Source organism: Cricetulus griseus, chromosome 6, assembly GCF_003668045.3.
Source record: "Cricetulus griseus strain 17A/GY chromosome 6, alternate assembly CriGri-PICRH-1.0, whole genome shotgun sequence".
Taxonomy (NCBI): Eukaryota; Metazoa; Chordata; class Mammalia; order Rodentia; family Cricetidae; genus Cricetulus; species Cricetulus griseus.
Window position 1 is genome coordinate 83803820 of NC_048599.1, and position 17183 is coordinate 83821002.

A 17183-nucleotide genomic window follows, 5' to 3' on the forward strand; every position below is an offset into this window, starting at 1 on the left:
GATGGGAAAGAAAAGAAAAAAAAAATGGAATGGGTATGTGATGAATTCTTTGCAGCCAGGAGCTGCTTCCCCCAGGCAGGGGTGGTGGTGGTGGTGGTGGTGGTGGTGGTGGTGGTGGTATTCCATCCTGGTTCCATCCAAGCATCGAGGAATCAGGGGCTCCTGAGAGAGGCTCTGACTGTGGGAACCACTCCCAAGAGTACTCATCCCCATGAGTCTTGCCTGACTTTCCACTCTCAAGTCTTCAAGTTTGAATCTACTTAAAATGTGGGTTGGGAGAGCCTAGATGCTGACAGCCAAAAGGATTAGCCCATTTGCAGTGCGGATTGAAGTGGTTCTTAAAAAGCTAGGCCAATGTACACTGCTGACTCCTGCATCAGGCCTCCTGTCCACTGGCCAACAGGAATCCACATAAACCCACGTCACTGTCAAAGCTGCTGCTTCCTGCATTGCCACATGCAGTCAACTTGGACCACAGGACTGGCCACCTTCTTAATTTTGATTGTCTCTCTTAGAATCTTCTGTGTTCCTGAGGGTTAAGGCCTGTGTCTCAGCTTCCCTGTTATTCCCGTCTGTACCATGTTGGCCACCTTCTGAAGGCTGATGCTCATAGAGAGGAGAATAGGGCAATAACAACAGTTTGATGCTATGTGCTGAGCCCTGCTTTGGGCATTTTATTTTAGTCGTTATCTATATACATTTGACAGTGACCATCATAGTGATAATATGATCATACTTCATTGAGGAGGAGGATGTCCCAGAGAGACTTAGCTGCATGTCCAATACCACACAGCAAGCATGTAAAAAGGCAGAGAATTAGGCATAATTCGGAAGCTTGTTTCTAACCTTGACTTTTAAAAATCCCTTATATAATCACACAGTAAGATCTGAAGGAGACTTCTCAGTTCTCACAGGAAGGCTGAATACCAAACAATGAAGTCAACCTATTGCACCACACCAGGGCTCTGGACAGCCTTGGCAGGTCACACACTGCATCAGAAGACACTGGCAAACCCCTCCCTATTGCCCATGCCCCCTCCAGGGAAAGGGAACCCTACCATTCTGAGGAAGGATGAACAGCTCCTCTGTAACCTGCCTCTTAAGGCGACTGTCACTCTGGGCCTGGGGACTGGCAGGTGCAGCAGACTCCTCTGTGGTCCCCAGAGTGTAGTCTGCATAGTTGATGACTTCTGGGGCTGTCACAGCTGGCCGGGGACCATAGATGTCTGGGAACTTGAGAAGAGGCCGGGGCTGGACAGGCTCCGTGGACTTTTTAACATTGAACTACAAATGTAAATAGAACTGATTAGTTGGTGTGGGCAGAAGGGCATAATAGGGACCATCTCAACCTCAAAAAGGAGTAGGGGGGATGACTTCTTGTAGGAGGCAGGATGGAAGGTCTGCTCCAGAGAGCATGGCCTGGGAAGGAAAAACATCACTTCTAACTACTGGAGAGTACATGCTGGGGGGTGTCATACTCCATCATTCACCCTCCCCATCCCACCCCCATCCATTCCTGGGTGCCATTATGCTTGTTCCCTGTACCCTTTTGTCTCCTCCTCCTCCTCTTCCTCCTCCTCCTCTTCCTCTTCCTCTCCTCTCTCTCTCTCTCTCTCTCTCTCTCTCTCTCTCTCTCTCTCTCTCTCTCTCTCTCCTTCCTCTCTCTCCCTCCCTCTCCTCCATCTATTCATCCCTCTCCATGTGCTGAGATGAACCAGTGGTTGGTCCCCACCACACCTACACAATGCAGACTCCCTGTGGTGACTTTAAGAGCCTGCCTTACCTGATCCACTGGGCTTTCTACACTGCCCAAATCTGTCCACCCCACTTCTAAGGCCCAAAAGGACATCTCTGACCCACCCATATAAACTATATAAACTATACCCACCTCTCCTCACCACCACATCTGGTCTTTGGCTCACAGTACTGGCCTCCCCTGTTGTGTTTTAGCTGTTGGTGACCTGACTGTGGTCTGTCCTTTGCCCTAGGGTGTTAGACCTATGAGTGCAGCAACTAAGTCTTGCCTCACTCCTGACTCTAGCATCAGGGTTGGGCCACTTTGGGCAGCTCATTTTGCCTCTCATAGCTGTTGCCTTAAATAACACATCTGAGCTGTGCTTCAGACTGTAAAGAGGTAGGTGGAACTGTCTTTTGGAGAGGTAGTCCAAACAGCAGAAGTAAGGAATGAGCCCAGCTGACTGGTGAGGAAACATCCCTGGAGTAGACTGAAAGTCAAGGGCAACAGTGTGTGATCCACAGGCAATTGGAGAGCCTGGAAGCCAGGCTTGACCTTGACCTTGAGGGAAGGAGGCAGAAGGACCATGTCCCTGATATCTAGTAGTCTGGAGCCACCTCCTCCATCTCACCTAAGTGTGGGTTCCATTTGTTTTACTCTTTCACAGTGGGGAAACTGAGATTCAGACACACTCAGAGCCATCAGGAGCCACCAGGACAGCGGTTCTCAACCATCCTAATGCTGCAACCCTTTGATTCAGTTCCTCATGTTGTGGCGACCCCAGCCATGAAGTTATTTTTGGTTCCACTTAATAACTTTAATTTTGTTACTGTTCTGAATTGCAATGTCGATACCTGTGTTTTATGATAGCCTTAGGCAACCCCTGTGAAAAAGTCATTCAACAGCCTCCCCACAAAGGGGTTGTGACCCACGGGTTGAGCACTAGAAACTCCGACCAGATTTCATACCAGTTACCTGTTGGTGTCAGCTGTCTTGGCCACTGCTAGTGACCAAATGGCAATTGCAGTGGCCTGGTCCGGCCTCAGATGTCACACCTTGTTCCTCAACCTCAAAGAGCTCCCAGAGACTGTCCAGCCATCCTTGACTCAGAGCCACCCTGTCTGCCATATATTTGGGACCAGAAGTGAGACTCTGTGGGTGGTCTGGGGAGCATGTCCATGTTTGATTTGTTTCATTCCAGTTCAATTGTTTTATAGAATGGCTGGCTTTATCTTGGGTGTGATTCATGGCTGGCTGAGCTTGTGGTTTTGGTGGGAGACTCATCACTGGCTTCATGAATGAATGAGGTCCTCCATGGGACACTTCACAAACCCAGGGTCTGTTTTCCTGCCTACTCTGGAGCAAAAAGACAGGCACCATCCCGACTCCCCTCCATCCACGTTTCCACACATATTACCTGGTTGTCTAGAGCCATCCTCAGCCCTTGGAGTGTGGTTGCTTTCTCTGATACGCCTATCCATGGAATTACCTTAGTGACTTTTCCTGCTCTGGGGTTGGAGGACACCTGTCCTAGGAAAGCCAGCCAGATGCTATGGTGGGCATGTTCTCCACCAGAGAGAATGTATCCCCACTAGGCACATAGCACATGGCCCTGTCTTGTGACTGCAAGACTGTAAGATGTCCTAACAGAGTTAGGACAAAGCCAACACTGTGCACTGAGGGTGGAAGGATACAGTGCCTGTGTCTCTGATGTTAATATAACTTGGCCACCACATCCACTTACCAAGTGGTCACCTCAGCAATCTCACAAATGGTGCTGTTCTTACTCTTGGAGCTGGTCGAGTTGGAAATTTCTGCCTTGCAACCTAGAGCATGACAAACGGATGCCCAGCACTGCAAACAAGCCCTTCATAGGTCATCAGCCAGGTGTCCACTCAGCCTTGGGCAGGACTCTGCCCCCCAGGAACCTCTGTGTACCCAGCCTACAGTTTCCACGCTTGGTATTGACATTTATCCTGAAGGCAAACTGGCTTTTGCAAGAATGATTAGTGGTCCAAGCTGGGAGAAGAGCTGCTATGGGTAACTCAGGTCTTCAGGACACAGAAGCACCAATCACCCACCTTGTTCTATATTTCAGAACCCTGCTTCAGGGCCATTGAGATAGCTTACTGCATAAAGCTGTTTGCTGCCAAGCCTGACAACCTGAGCTCAACCCTCAGCACCCACATGATGGAAGGAAAGGGTTGACGTCCATGGGCAACACCTCCACACATGCACCATGGCATGTGTGCCCCCTATATATACACAAATTAAAAAAAATGTAAAAAAAAATCATCTTCTGCCAGAGAACCTAGTAAACAAGGAAGGCCCTAAAAGAGACAAACTTTGTCCCCTGGAGAAGGGGAAAGGGTCACCATCCCCTGAGCAAATTGAGAGCATGGGAAGAGGGGGGGAGGGAGCTACGAGAATGAGAAGGGAAGAAAAGGAAGGATGCAGAGGTCGTGAGGGAGCAGAAAGGTGAAGATTAGAAGAAATGACATGTGACAGGTAGGGTTTTTAGTTGGGGGGTGTTAGGGGAGGAAGGGAGGGAGAAGGGAACTGGGATTGTCATGTAATTCAATCTTGTTTGTAATTCAAATAAAAAAAAAGAATTGTGAGACAAAGTAACATAGCAAATACATCAACCAACTCAGTGGAAGAATTTAATCTAAATTATATTCATGGAATTTATGACATGATAACAGTCTAAGCTCACCTGTCCACATATTGTTGAAATACAAATAAAATTTTTGTTCCCTGTTAAAAAAAAAAATCATCTTCCTGTTGCTTGTCAAATAGTTGAAACCTCAGTGCCCAAGTCATAGAAAAGAGGTTGAGGACAAACTGAGGGAGCCTGGAAGAGGGGTATGTGAAGGGAAGAAGAATGTCTGGGAGGAAGATGTTGAGGAACAGGCCCTGCAGGCACGCCTGCACCCAGGTGGAGGTGGAGAGGTGACACTCAGAACCAGGACTTCTGGTCTCCCTGTCCTTGCAGCCCAGGACAGGGACTTGAGACAGTGGGTGTCAATGAGTCAGGAAAGGTGTTCGGAGGGGCTTCCATTCAGGCATGGATGTCTGTCTGTCTGTCTAAGTGGAGCCAGGCAGGAGAGACACACTTCCAGGACAGACCCCACAGAGGAGCCCCTTGGAGTCTCAATGCCTTACCTCAATCCCTGCACCACAGCCAGCTATGCAGGTGCCAGGTTCAGGCTGGGGGTGGGGGGCTGTACCCCAGTGCCTAGAAACATGCCAAGTCTCATCCAGCCTGCCTCCTGCCTCAGGGCTGAACCGTCCACTCAAAAGCAACCAGGGTGTGCAGAGAGCTGAAACTCCATGGGGGAAAGTCAGTGTCAAAAGCCCAAACCACTCCATCCGAAAGCAGGAAAAGGACTTCTGTGGTCAGTCTCCAAAGAGGAAACACAATGACCACCTAAACAAGGCATGCTGGATAGTTTCTGTCAACTTGACATGAACTGGATCATCTGGGCAGAAAGAACCTCAATTGAGAAACTGCCTTCATAAGACTGGGCTGTAGGCAGGTCTGTGAGGAATTTTTCTTGATTACTGATGGTTGTGGGAGTGGCCAGACCACTATGGGTGGTGCCGTCCCCTGGGCAGGTGGTTCCGAGCTATATAAGAAAGCAAGTTGAGCAAGCCATGGGGAGCCAGCCGGTACTCAGCATCCTCCATGACACTTGCTTAAGTTCCTGCCTCCAGGTTTCTGCCTGAAGAAGAGAGAGAGACAGAGAGAGAGAGAGAGAGAGAGAGAGAGAGAGAGAAAGAGAGAGAGAGAGAGAACAGCAGCATATGCGTTGAAATACTACTCAACCTTAAAAGAGAAGGCATTCTGATGTGTCACTGTCTGCACAAACCTGGAGAACACCACTGTAACTGAAAGACACTAGCTGCTAGACAAACCTGAGAGGATTTGGGTAGTCAGAATGGTGGCAGCTTGGCACAAGGAGAGGGTATGGAGGTCTGTTGAAAGGGGACAGAGTTCCAGCTTTACAGAAGCAAAGTCGTAAGGAGCTGCTGGGATGCTGTCCACCATTCTGAGAGTATCTGACACCATAGACTTGCATACGCACACCACACATGGCAGATTTCATGTCATGTGTATTTAGCACAATAAAGCAAAGTGAGCCCAGAGTGGTGGTCAGACAAGGTGGTACCCTATGCACCTGTGATCACAACAGTTGGGAAGCAGAGACAGGAGGGGTGCCTTGAGTTTGAGGCTAGCCTGGTCTACATAATGAGTTCCAGGCCAGCCAGGACTATGTAGTGAAGCTCTGCTTCAAAGAACCCAACCCAAGCAGGTGGCAGTGGCGCATACCTTTAATCTCCAGCACGTGGGAGGCAGAAGCAAGGGATCTCTATGAGTTCAAAGCCAGCCTGGTCTACAGAATGAGTTCCAGTACATCCAAGGCTACCCAGAGAAACCCTGTCTCAAAAACAAAACAAAGCAAAACAAAAAATCCTCCAAACAACCCAATACGTATACACATTCACACACATACATATACATATATAAAACACATACATATATACACAACTCACATACATAATTTGAACCTGGCATAGTTATTCACACCTAGAACTCTAGCACTCAGGAGGTGGAGGCAGGAGGATCACAAGTTGGAGGCCAGCCAAGGCTAAATAGTAAGATTATTCCACAAATGACATTTTAAAAAAATATTTTTGGAAAAAAAAATGTAAAAAGCCAGTAACTCTCTGGGAGGTGGATTCTGAGCCCTGGGCAGGAAGCCTGGTGTGAAGTTCTGTTTTTCTTCTTCCATTTTTCTCCAACAGTGTCTTTGGAGCTTTGGGGTTGAAGGCCCTGAAGCCCTAACCCTGAAGCCCCAGCTGTCACCCTGGATGCTAAGTGGAGGCAGTTCTGCAGTGTGCCTGCCTTGCCTCCCTCCTCCCTGCCTCAGCTTGCCTTCCTGGCTCCTGCATCCTAAGGAAGTGCAGTCTGGAAGCCTCAGGCTCTATCTGTAACAGCTGTTGCCAGTTGACAGATGGCTTGGGGGCAGGGCGGGAGGACCTGAACCTTCATCTAATGAGCAAATATTTGATGGAGCCTCACCTCCGGCCAGGCCTCACCTGAGCGTGAGGGTTCCAGGATGGAAGAGACAGATGCTTTCCCAGGTGAGGTTTATGTTGGAAAAGCAGAAGCTAGTCGTGGAGCTGGTGGTCTGTGACAGACAGGCGCTAAGCAGCCCTGCTGGTTATTACTTTGGGGCTTTGTGCTGGGATATCTTTTGTGAAGTAACATTTCAGGGGGCTGGAGAGAAGGCTCTGTCAGCAGAGGGCTTCTTAGTAAAGGGCATGAGAACCTAAATTCAGATCTCCAGTGCCCACATAAATAACAGGGTGCAACGACACACGTCTGTGACCCGGGTATTCGGGGTGGGGACACAGATTTCTTGGGTTCACTGGCCAGACGGTGAGTTCTGGACTCAGTGAGACCCTGGCTCGAAAAATAAGAAGGAACACGCACCTACACAAGCATACACACACACACACACACACACACACACACACACACACACACACACACACAACTGTGCAAGCGCATAATCACCATTTCCCCAGGGGAAGGCTACCTCCCACAGGCTGTTTGTAGTCAGCACGGCCTCAATCTCCTGGGGGACCTAATTTGGTCAGGGAAGACTAAGGACATGCTCTGTAACAAATAGACACCCCCCTCGGTTTGGCAGCCAAGCACTGTGAAAGCAAATTATTCCAGTGGGAGGAGGCTCTTGGTTTCTCTTCTTTAAACTCAGGCTTGCAGCTTTTTCCACCCCATAGCTCTGCCTGTGCCCTGCAGTACCCCATACAACTCCCTGAGCCCTCTAAATCTCTGCAAAGGAAGTTCTGTGAGATCAATGCCATTCTACTAATTCTAGTTCCCCGTTCAAAATCATGGTCAGTAGAGGGCAGTGGGGGCTCCTTTTAACCTAGACCAACACTTATTCGGCTACTCTCTACTGTCCACTGCACAGCCTGCAGTTGGGTGACAGGAATGTTGGAGGAGCTGCTGGCAGATATCACTCACACACAGGATTGTATAATTCAGATTCCCAGGCCCTAGGTTCAAGTGGAGTCTGGGAAACTCGCATGTCTAAGAAACTCGCATGCCACTGCTGTGAATGGTACTCGCACAGTATGTGGACCTACTCCCAGGTTGAGGGAGACCCTAGAGACACAGGTAGGGTAGATCAGCTGGGCTGCTCAGGGGTGAGTCCACAGGATCCCAGGGAAAGAGGTGTGTATTTCAAACTTCTGAGCAGAGCTTCACTTTGAAGAAACAGCTGGTCTTCCCATCCTGGCTCCAAGTAGTGTTTCCATGGCGACCCCATAGTCAGCACCACCTCCTCTTCTGTGTATTCCAAGCCAGTGTCCCAAATCCCCTTCTCTCGGGACTCACCTCTTCCTACTCTATTTTCCCTTGGAGATTATTTTTAAACCTAAAAAGGCTGGTTCTTGGGACTGGGAATGTGGCTCAGTTGGTGAAGGGTTTGTCTAACGTGCATGAAACCCTGGGTTCAATCAACACTGCACGAACCAGTGATGGCAACACACCTGTGATCCTAACACTTGGGAGGTGGAGGTAGCAGGATCAGGAGTTCAAGGTCATCTTTGGCTATATAGTATGTCTGAGAACAGTGTAGGCCAGTGTTTCTCAACCTGTGGGTCATGACCCCTTTGGGGTCACGTATCACATATCCTGCATATCCAATATTTACATTCTGATTTATAACAATAGCAAAATTAGTAATGAAATAATTCTATGGTTGGGGGTCACCACTCATGAGGAACTGTATTATAAGGTCAGCATTAGGAAGGTTGAGAACCACAGGTCTAGACTTACTGAGACCTTGCCTAGATAGGAAGACAGATACACAGACAGATACATAGTCCAGTTTGCACTGTACCTAGCCCCTAGCCGGTACCTAACACAACAGACTAGGAGCAGGATGGGGGTGGGGTAGGTAGCCCTCTGTCAGTGGTTCAAGATGTCTGTCAGTGGCAAGAGCAAGGCACTAAAGAGGGGGAACTCTGTCTCTGTGTTCGGTCACCCATTTGGCCATTCACTCAGCATTGACCACAAATCTGGGGGCCAAGGAGCAGTAGTGCCAATATCTTTAAGTCAATGTCCTCATAGGGACGACAATCTCAGTAGACAACAATCTAGACACCACTAGTCCCCAAAGACAATTTTGGTTAGAAAGAAAAAGTATTAAGACTATGTCAGAAGGTTACCAAGTGAGGAAGAAAGTAAATTATGTCCATAAGAACTTGAGTGCTAAGAAAGCCTTCTTAAGTTAAAGTCTGAATCAATCAATCAATCGGTTCGTGCAGCACTCAGGTATCATATACAAGTCTAAACATTCTGCCAGAGGGTATTTATTCAAACCTCACTACCTTATGAGGAAAGTTCCATAATTCCACCTACTTTTCAAAAGGGGAAACTGAGGCACAAAACGTTAAGTCTGAAGTCATGTAGTTGATGAGATATGGAGCTAGGATTTGGACCCAGATATGTGACTATAGAGTCCTAGCTAGCCTGGCCATGTGCTTCTCTGCTGGCAGTGGACTGGCATCTTCCCAAGGCCAGCTGTGGGGAAGTGGGGATGTCCCACTCTGTGTTCCTAGTTTGGCCATTCACTCATTTATCTGGTCATTCATTATCAAGGACGTTTTCCGTGCCAGCAACCATGGCAGCTGCCTGTCTCTGTCCTCATACATGGTCTGCACCTGTGTGATGACAGGGAGGTGGGAAGGGAATGTTACCAAGAGAAGCAAGCAGCAGAGGGAGATCACATCTCCCCAGGGGAAGGTACCTCCCACAGGCTAAGTTTGTAATCAGGATGACCTCACCTGAGAAGTTAATTTGCTCAGGGAGGACTACTGACATGCTCTGTAACAAATAGATACTGCCCCCCACATTAAGTGGCTAAGATTGTGAAGGCAGACTATTCTAGTCTGAAGAAGATTTTGGTTTCTCTTCTTTAAACACAGGCATCCAGCCTTTTCCACCCTGGCCCCTGTGGTTCTGCCTGCCTGTGCCCTGCACTACCCCATGCAACTCCCTGAGCCCTCTAAATCTCTGTGAAGGAAGATCTGTGAGATCAATGCCCTTCTGCAGATATTATAAGGGAAACCACTGTGACAGAGCCCAATAAAAGACCCAGCTAGTCCACGTGGCTGGAATCACACAGCACCCAGAGAAGGGGAGGTGTAGGATAAAAGAGCCATGCACGAAGACGCTCAGAGAACCTGACTTTGGATTAGGAACCCCAAAGCACTCGTGACCACTTGGCAGACAGAGACACTGGAGAGGAACATTGTGGGGTGAGGCAGAGGCTGCAAGTTTTCATCCAGAGAGCAGCTGAGTCCACAGGTGAGGGGCGGCGAGACTCAAGAGGCTGAGCAGGGCTAGACCCCTGACATTCTGAGAAGAGACAGACCTAAAACAGAGCCAAGCATGGGCTTACACATCAGGAATCCCAGAACAAGGGGGAGATGGAGGCTGGGAGACAAGTGCAAAACCAGCCTTGTCTACACAGAAAGACCCTGTCTCAAAAACCAAACAAACACATGGGACCAGAAGTCACAACAAGATGAGATCTTGTCCAGAGATATTTCTCCTCAGAGGTGGTTCCTGCACTAATTAGAACTCATTCACAGAGCAGAAAAGGCAATATGGCTCCCTCCTCCTTAACAATCCCTGTGTATGGGACACTGCAAGATGGAATACAAGCTTCATTATATTCAATTTCCACCTACCCCCAGGTGATATTTTCTCTATTCTGTGTTTTTTAAGTCTTAAAGTCACATTTATGTATTTATTTGTGTGGGGTTGAGAGAGTACACATGGTGTGTACTCTGAGTCAGTTCTCTCCTTCTGCCATGCTAGTCCCTGGGATGGAACTTGTGTCTTACCAGGCATGGCGGCAAGTACATGTGCCTGCTGAGTCATCTCACCAGCCCAATGCTATATTTTAGGTTAATAAGGAAACATGGGGGGGGGGGAGCTAGATAAATGGCTCAGCATTTAAAAGCACTGGCTGCTTTTCAAGAGGACCTGGGTTCAATTCCCAGCACCCACATGGTGGCTGCCAACCGTCAGTGACTTCAGTTTCAGGAGATCTAACTCCCTCTTCTGACCTCCACAAAGGCATGAAAGTGGTGGACAGACATCTATGCAGGTGAAACCCTCACACATAAGAATAAAATAAAAATTTTAAACTAAGTAAAAATCAAGACAGCATAACGACTTTCTCTTCCGAGGAGAAAATGGAGTATCATGAAGACTGAAGCGTGCCCAAAGTTGCATAGCTTATGTGCAGCTTGGATGGACTTAGAATCCAAATCCCCCCAAAGCCATGCTACTCAGCACTTGTGCAATGTCTGGGTACCCACGCTAACAGTTGAGGAAGGAAGTGCCCAAGGCTAGCTCTTGACTAGCCTTCGGTGTTAAATAACTTGACACTATGTCCCATGGGCCTCCTCCTGCTGACTGTTGGTTTTTAATGAACTGCCTGGATGTTTGCACATCACCCCCTTTACTATTTCGTTTCTGTTTGACTCTCAGTTTGGCATTCCTTGTGTGCCTTAGTGACTTTTGACTCCAGAGCCTTCTCTCCATTGGCCTTTGACCTCCAAAGTTTCCATGTGAGCTCCTTCCTCAGCACTGTATTGCATCTGCAGGGGTGGAAAGTCTCTCTGTTAAACTGAGTCCATCTGTGGGCCAGGAGCTCAGCCAAGCCTGTGAGTGGCTTCTGTAAGACTCAAGTATGTGAGGCCAGCCTGGTCTACAGATTGAGTTCCAGGACAGCCAGGACTGTTACACAGAGAAACCTTGTCTCGAAAAACCAAGGACAAAAAGACAAGAGTACATGGGCTTCATTCAGCCTGTGATCTATTTTAACCCTTCAGACACTTACTTTAAAAGATTTATTTATTTATTATGTATACAATGTTCTATCTGAATGTATGACTGCATCCCAGAAGAGGGCACCAGATCTCATTTCAGATGGTTGTGAGCCAACACGTGGTTGCTGGAAATTCAACTCAGGACCTCTGGAAGAGCAGCTAGTGCTCTTAACCACTGAGCCATCTCTCCAGCCCTGCTTCTATTTCTTATCTGTGGTGGTCATACTTTTTGGTTTTTTTGTTTGGTGTGTGTGTGTGCATGCATATGCACGCTTGAGTGTATCTGGTACTCAGGTACACATGTGTGTGCAGACATGTGGGGGCCAGAAGACATGCCTTGGCTGTTGTTTCTCAAGTGACACATATACTTTGTTCTTTTGTGGCAGAATGTCACTAGCCTAGAACTCACCAAGTATCCTGGGCTGGCTAGCAAGCCTGTGTCTGGCTCTTCGTCATTGGGCTACAAGTGTAACCATGCCTGACTTTTATTACATGGGCCCTGCTCGCTTTCCTTGACATCCAATCTAGAATCTTTCTCCAGAGCAGACAGAGGAATTGTTTATTCTATAATCCTTACATAATTGATGAAGCCATGGGCCAGGACAACAGTTTTCAACCCTGCTATTATGCCAATTTATTGAAAACTGAATGTTACTGGAACAGGATTGTTTTTATCCATGAAATAATGAGTACATGCAAGATTATCCTTCTAGCAACGTCTGCTGCTCACATTTGCATCCTCAAAGCTTTTCTCCATGTTAGAGAAAGAAGTACATTTGCTGAGGCCGTCAAGCGTATAAATCATCCATCAAGGGTGACATGGGGTGGAAAAAGTGCAGAGAAGTGCAAGTCTCAGGGAATGGCCGTCCTCTTTGCCTAGTCATGTGGAAGGCACAACAGTCTCTAGCCTGGAGGTTTGAAAACAGCCAGGATGGTAAAATGTGGTGCAAACAGGTGCATTCTCCCTAGATTTTGGCCTAAGCCCAGATCCTCCTCATTTGGTTAGGGTCCAGTAAGTCAGCCACATTGGTTTCCCAGCTGTGTTTCACCCAGCCTCTGCAGCAAACATGAGCAAGGCCCTACTGGAAGGGAGTAGACTGAGGGGTTGGATGAGTGTCTCCATAATTAGGAACAAGGAAGTACTTATGCCACAACTCCCCAGCCTGAGCTCATGGCAGACACGGCTAATCGATCAAAGGGTTCTTTCTTGCTGAGCTCAGGCATCCTTGAACTGTATTAATGGATTAAAGACTGATATGCAAGATGGAAGGTATTAGCTACCCTGGGCACATCTGTATAAAAAGAATTTTTGGTAGGTGTGGGGGATGGGGCCCATGGCCTCATGTGTGTGGGCAAGCCCTCTATGTCTGAGTTACTCTCCTAGCCTGCTGAATTCGGCCTTTTATAAGTAATGGTTATATTTATTTATGTGTCTGTGTGAATGTGAGCTGTGTGCATAATGTGCCCGAGAATGCCAGGAGAGAATGTTGAACCACCTGGAAGTGAAGTCACATAGGTGCTGGGAACTGAACTAACTCATCCTCTGCAAGAGCAGCAAGTGCTCTTAACAGCGGAGCCATCTCTCCAGTTCCCTGTATGTGGTTTTAAAAAGTCCAATGTCTGGGCCGCATGCTGCTGAAGGCCAAAAGAACAGTCCCTCACTGATGGGGCTGTTTTCTATGCTATGAATATGGTTCTCTTTCTGGTTGATGAATAAACCTATTTTGGCCAATGGACAAGCAGAATTTAGCTAGGTAGCAATTTTGAACAAAGAGGCAGAGAAAGAAAGAGAAAGGATAGTCTCCATGTAGCTGCCAGGGAGGCAGGATCCCAGAACATCATCTAGGTAAGCCACAGTCACATGGAGATTAATAGTAATGGGTTAATAATTAAAAGAAAGTTAGCAGTATGAAGCCTAAGCCAATGGCCAAACAATTATAAATATATATTAAGTGGTTATTTCTTAAGTGGCTGTGGGACCCAGTGGGCTGAGAAAAGCCAGTCCAGTGGGACCGAGATAAAAGGAGAAAATCTCCTTCTACACCTCATCATCAATATGATCAAAAGGAGGAGGACTTCAGCCTAGAATCCGAGGATAACAAATGGTGAGAGAGACCATCTCAAATAGGAAAGGCAGTAACCTGGATCCAGAGGGGAACACACTCATGGCATGGTAAGTATGCCAAGGAGGAAGGTGAGACTAGGCCATAAAGGGTCTTGAACACTGATCAAAAGGTTTAGAATTCTGTTTTCTACACAGTGAGACCTTTAGACAGTCTGAGATCAGAGAGTGTCCTGAACAAAAATGATTCCAATAACTCACACCAGCAGGTGTGCACAAAAGACGGGAACAGAAGTGAGGGGTGGAAGAAGGAAGCGATGTGGTAGGTGGGAGAGGTCTAGGAGGGAGGAGTCTGGAGCACCAAGAACCAAGATGAAGAAAGGAGCATCAGGTGAGACCTCCAAGGAGATGGGCGGCTTAGGGTGGAACCAGGTTCCGGGGGAAGGAGTGTGTACAAGAGAGCAGCACTCGGGATGAGCACTTCCGGTTTTTTCTTTGTAAGCTTGCCAGAGAGAACTATTCAGGAAGGTGCTGCATAACTACCCACAGTAGGGCTTGAGGACAGACTGGTTTCTTCCTTGACCCTCCTGTCTAGCCAACAAGAGGCAGATACTGGATAAGCAAGGAGTTGGAGATGAGGTAGCCAAGGATACTGGCATCTTGTTGGCTGTGTTTCCTCATGGTTAGAATGCCCCTTTGTGGTCACAGTGAGGTTGTTGCCATGATATCAGAAATTAGAGCGCTCATCCAGTTCCCACATGTGTGCTAATGAAGGGTGTGTGTGTGTGTGTGTGTGTGTGTGTGTGTGTGTGTGTGTGTGTGTGTGTACCTTAAAGACTCTGCTTTATGATGTATGTCATCCACATTGTGGTTTTGACTTCTTACCCTTGGGGATTTTCTAGAGGGTCATGGGAAGAAATACCCTAAAAGGGAGATCTGGTCTGACATGATCCATTTGAGAGTTAAATGGCTTACCTTAGCCCATGAATATATCACCAACCTCATAAATAGTCATAACATTTCTTTCAAACCCACAATGCAGAACCCACTGGGGTGCTTGTCCTCTTCAGGAAAGCCCATGCCAGACACTCTTTGAAGTGTCTGCTTTGCTTAACTTTGCTAAAACAGCAACAATAGCAAACACAAGGCAGCAAGTAGACAAAACCCCACAGCCTGTCTCTCTTACTGGTTCTCTCCTTTGAGAAAATATGAACCAAGAGATGTCCTCATCCCCAACTCCTATAACAGAACCACTTTTAGCATCTCCAGTCCAGCTACCTTTTGGATAAAGCTGGTCTTCCTTTTAAACCAAATACAAACCTATTGCATCTCCCTTACCAATGGGCCTGCAAAATATTGCAAAAAATATTATTAGACTATGGACGTTCAGGAACATCAGAACAGCTGGCTCCTGGTTACTACAAACTTGTGTGTTTCTCCTCAGGTACTTGAAAGCTTCTTGAAATGAGAACCACCCCAAAATGCCCTGCTCCCAGACATTGGTTAGCAACAGTTATTAAAAGCTGTGAATGCACAAGGTACCATCTGGACATTGGATCAAAAGGAAAACTGAAAGCCTGTGCTAAAGGTTGGGATCTTGTGTGAATAGAAGTATCTTCACTGTTGGTCCTCACCTTGCCAGTTTCATTGGCTCTTTCGATTGACCATCTGCTCAACCTTCTCCTGGCTGGTTATTGGAGTCTGTGGTGGTGGTTAACTCTGACTGAGCACCCATTTTAAGACTTGGGCAGGAGCACATGGTACACTCACGCTGGATGTCTGGGTGGGGGACTGGATATGGGGACCTTTCATTGAACATTTACACTAGTGGTGGGTCAAAGCATCAACATGAAACATGAATGGTGGGTTTCTCGGGAACAGCAGGATCATTGACATCTTTAGGTATAAAGGGGCTATGGGTGAGGGAAGTCACAAGACCCAGGGCAGATGGTGAATGAAGACAGTCCCCTGAAAGAACCTGAGCCCTTCTGTTTATGGGTATAGCACCCCACCTTTAACAACCTGGCAGGAATGAGTCAAGGGCAGGTCTCCCTTCAAGATCCTCTTGGGCGAACACCACCTTGTTCTACCAATGTAGCTGACAGGAAGGCACCTCTAGGGCCCAAGCGTGAAGGAACAGAAAATAGGGGTTTCTCGGGGCAGGGACAGGTATGGGGTAAGGTTAGACCTGGGTCAGGAGGGCTCAGATAAAGGCCTTGGAGGCAACAAGGGGTAGTTCCCACTCCAGCACTTACTGCATTCTGGGCACCATGCTTTGTGTGGGATTTGTTACTTCTAGTTTTGTGATAAAATGCCAGCAAAATCAACTCAAGGAAGGGTTTGTTTTGGCCCAGAGTTTGAAGGTACAGTCTATCGTGGAGGGAGCCTAAGGCAGTTGGCTGTATTGTCTTCCCAGTCAGAAAGCAGAGGGAGAGGGAAGCCGGTGCTTAGCTGGTTTTCTCCTTTTTAACCAGTCTGGAACCCATCCCTTGGAATGAATGGTCTCACCCACAATGAAGGTGGGTCTCCTCACCCCAATTAACCTAATATAGATAATTCCCACAGGCAGACCCTGGGGTTCATCTCTTTTATAATTCTACATCTTGTCAAGTAGATGGTCTATATTGTCACAGCATGCTATCTAATTTAATCTCCATGATGACACAGTAATGGGGGCACAGCTAACAGGTGACCAAGGCAGGTGAGCAAAGCTTAGGTCACACACTGGCTGGTGTCAAAGCAGAGAGAAGCGTTGATTTACTCAGATGGCTAGTCCCTTCACTCATCCAAAGACTACAGCAAAACCATTCCCACTCGGAGAAGGGCCTTTGAAGGCAGCTTAATTATTCATACTATTTATTAGCCCGATTACCATTTCGTTTACTCTTGCAATTAGCACAGCCTCCCAAGGCAGCCTGTCAGAGTCCCCAAGCAGAGTTTCTTCCAGTTTAGTCAGCCTCAGTCAGAGCCACCCTTCTGTGCTCCTGAGGAGGTCATGACCCTGAGATGCCTCTCCCAGGGACAATCTGCAATGCTGCCTGGATCCCTGGAAGTAGACTTAACCAAATTTTCCAGACTTCAAGGCAGACACAGAGAGCCACTGTGAGTGTTCCTGTAGTACTCTCCCATTGGCTTTGGAGGCTACACAGTCAAGGAGTTCCCTCTGCAGAGAGATTCTTGATCTTTCCTAAAATGAAGGAAGATTCTAGAAGCACCACAGAGAAGTTTTAACAGGCATTTGCCCCCTCTGGGGCTGGCAGCTCATTCTCCTTTGTATCCCTGCAAGTATTCCAGTTGTCCCCTAACACTTCCCCGACTAAAGCCCTTACTTGTCTGACAGGTATCTAAAGGATGCTTTGTCCATTTAGACTCTGGGGGGCTTGATACTCTCAGGACACCTTGAGACACGGTGCCCTCTTTCCCCAGGCTGAACTCTCCTGCCTC

General features: G+C 47.7%; 1 protein-coding gene across 1 annotated transcript in view; it reads right to left on the reverse strand.

The window, feature by feature from the left end:
* Syt13 (synaptotagmin 13) overlaps positions 1–17183 on the reverse strand; it is a 39343-nt gene that overhangs the window by 11423 nt on the left and 10737 nt on the right. Inside the window, exon 2 of the mRNA XM_027422447.2 lies at positions 1059–1284. Coding sequence (XP_027278248.1) covers positions 1059–1284 — 226 coding nt within the window. The remainder of the gene's footprint in view (positions 1–1058; positions 1285–17183) is intronic.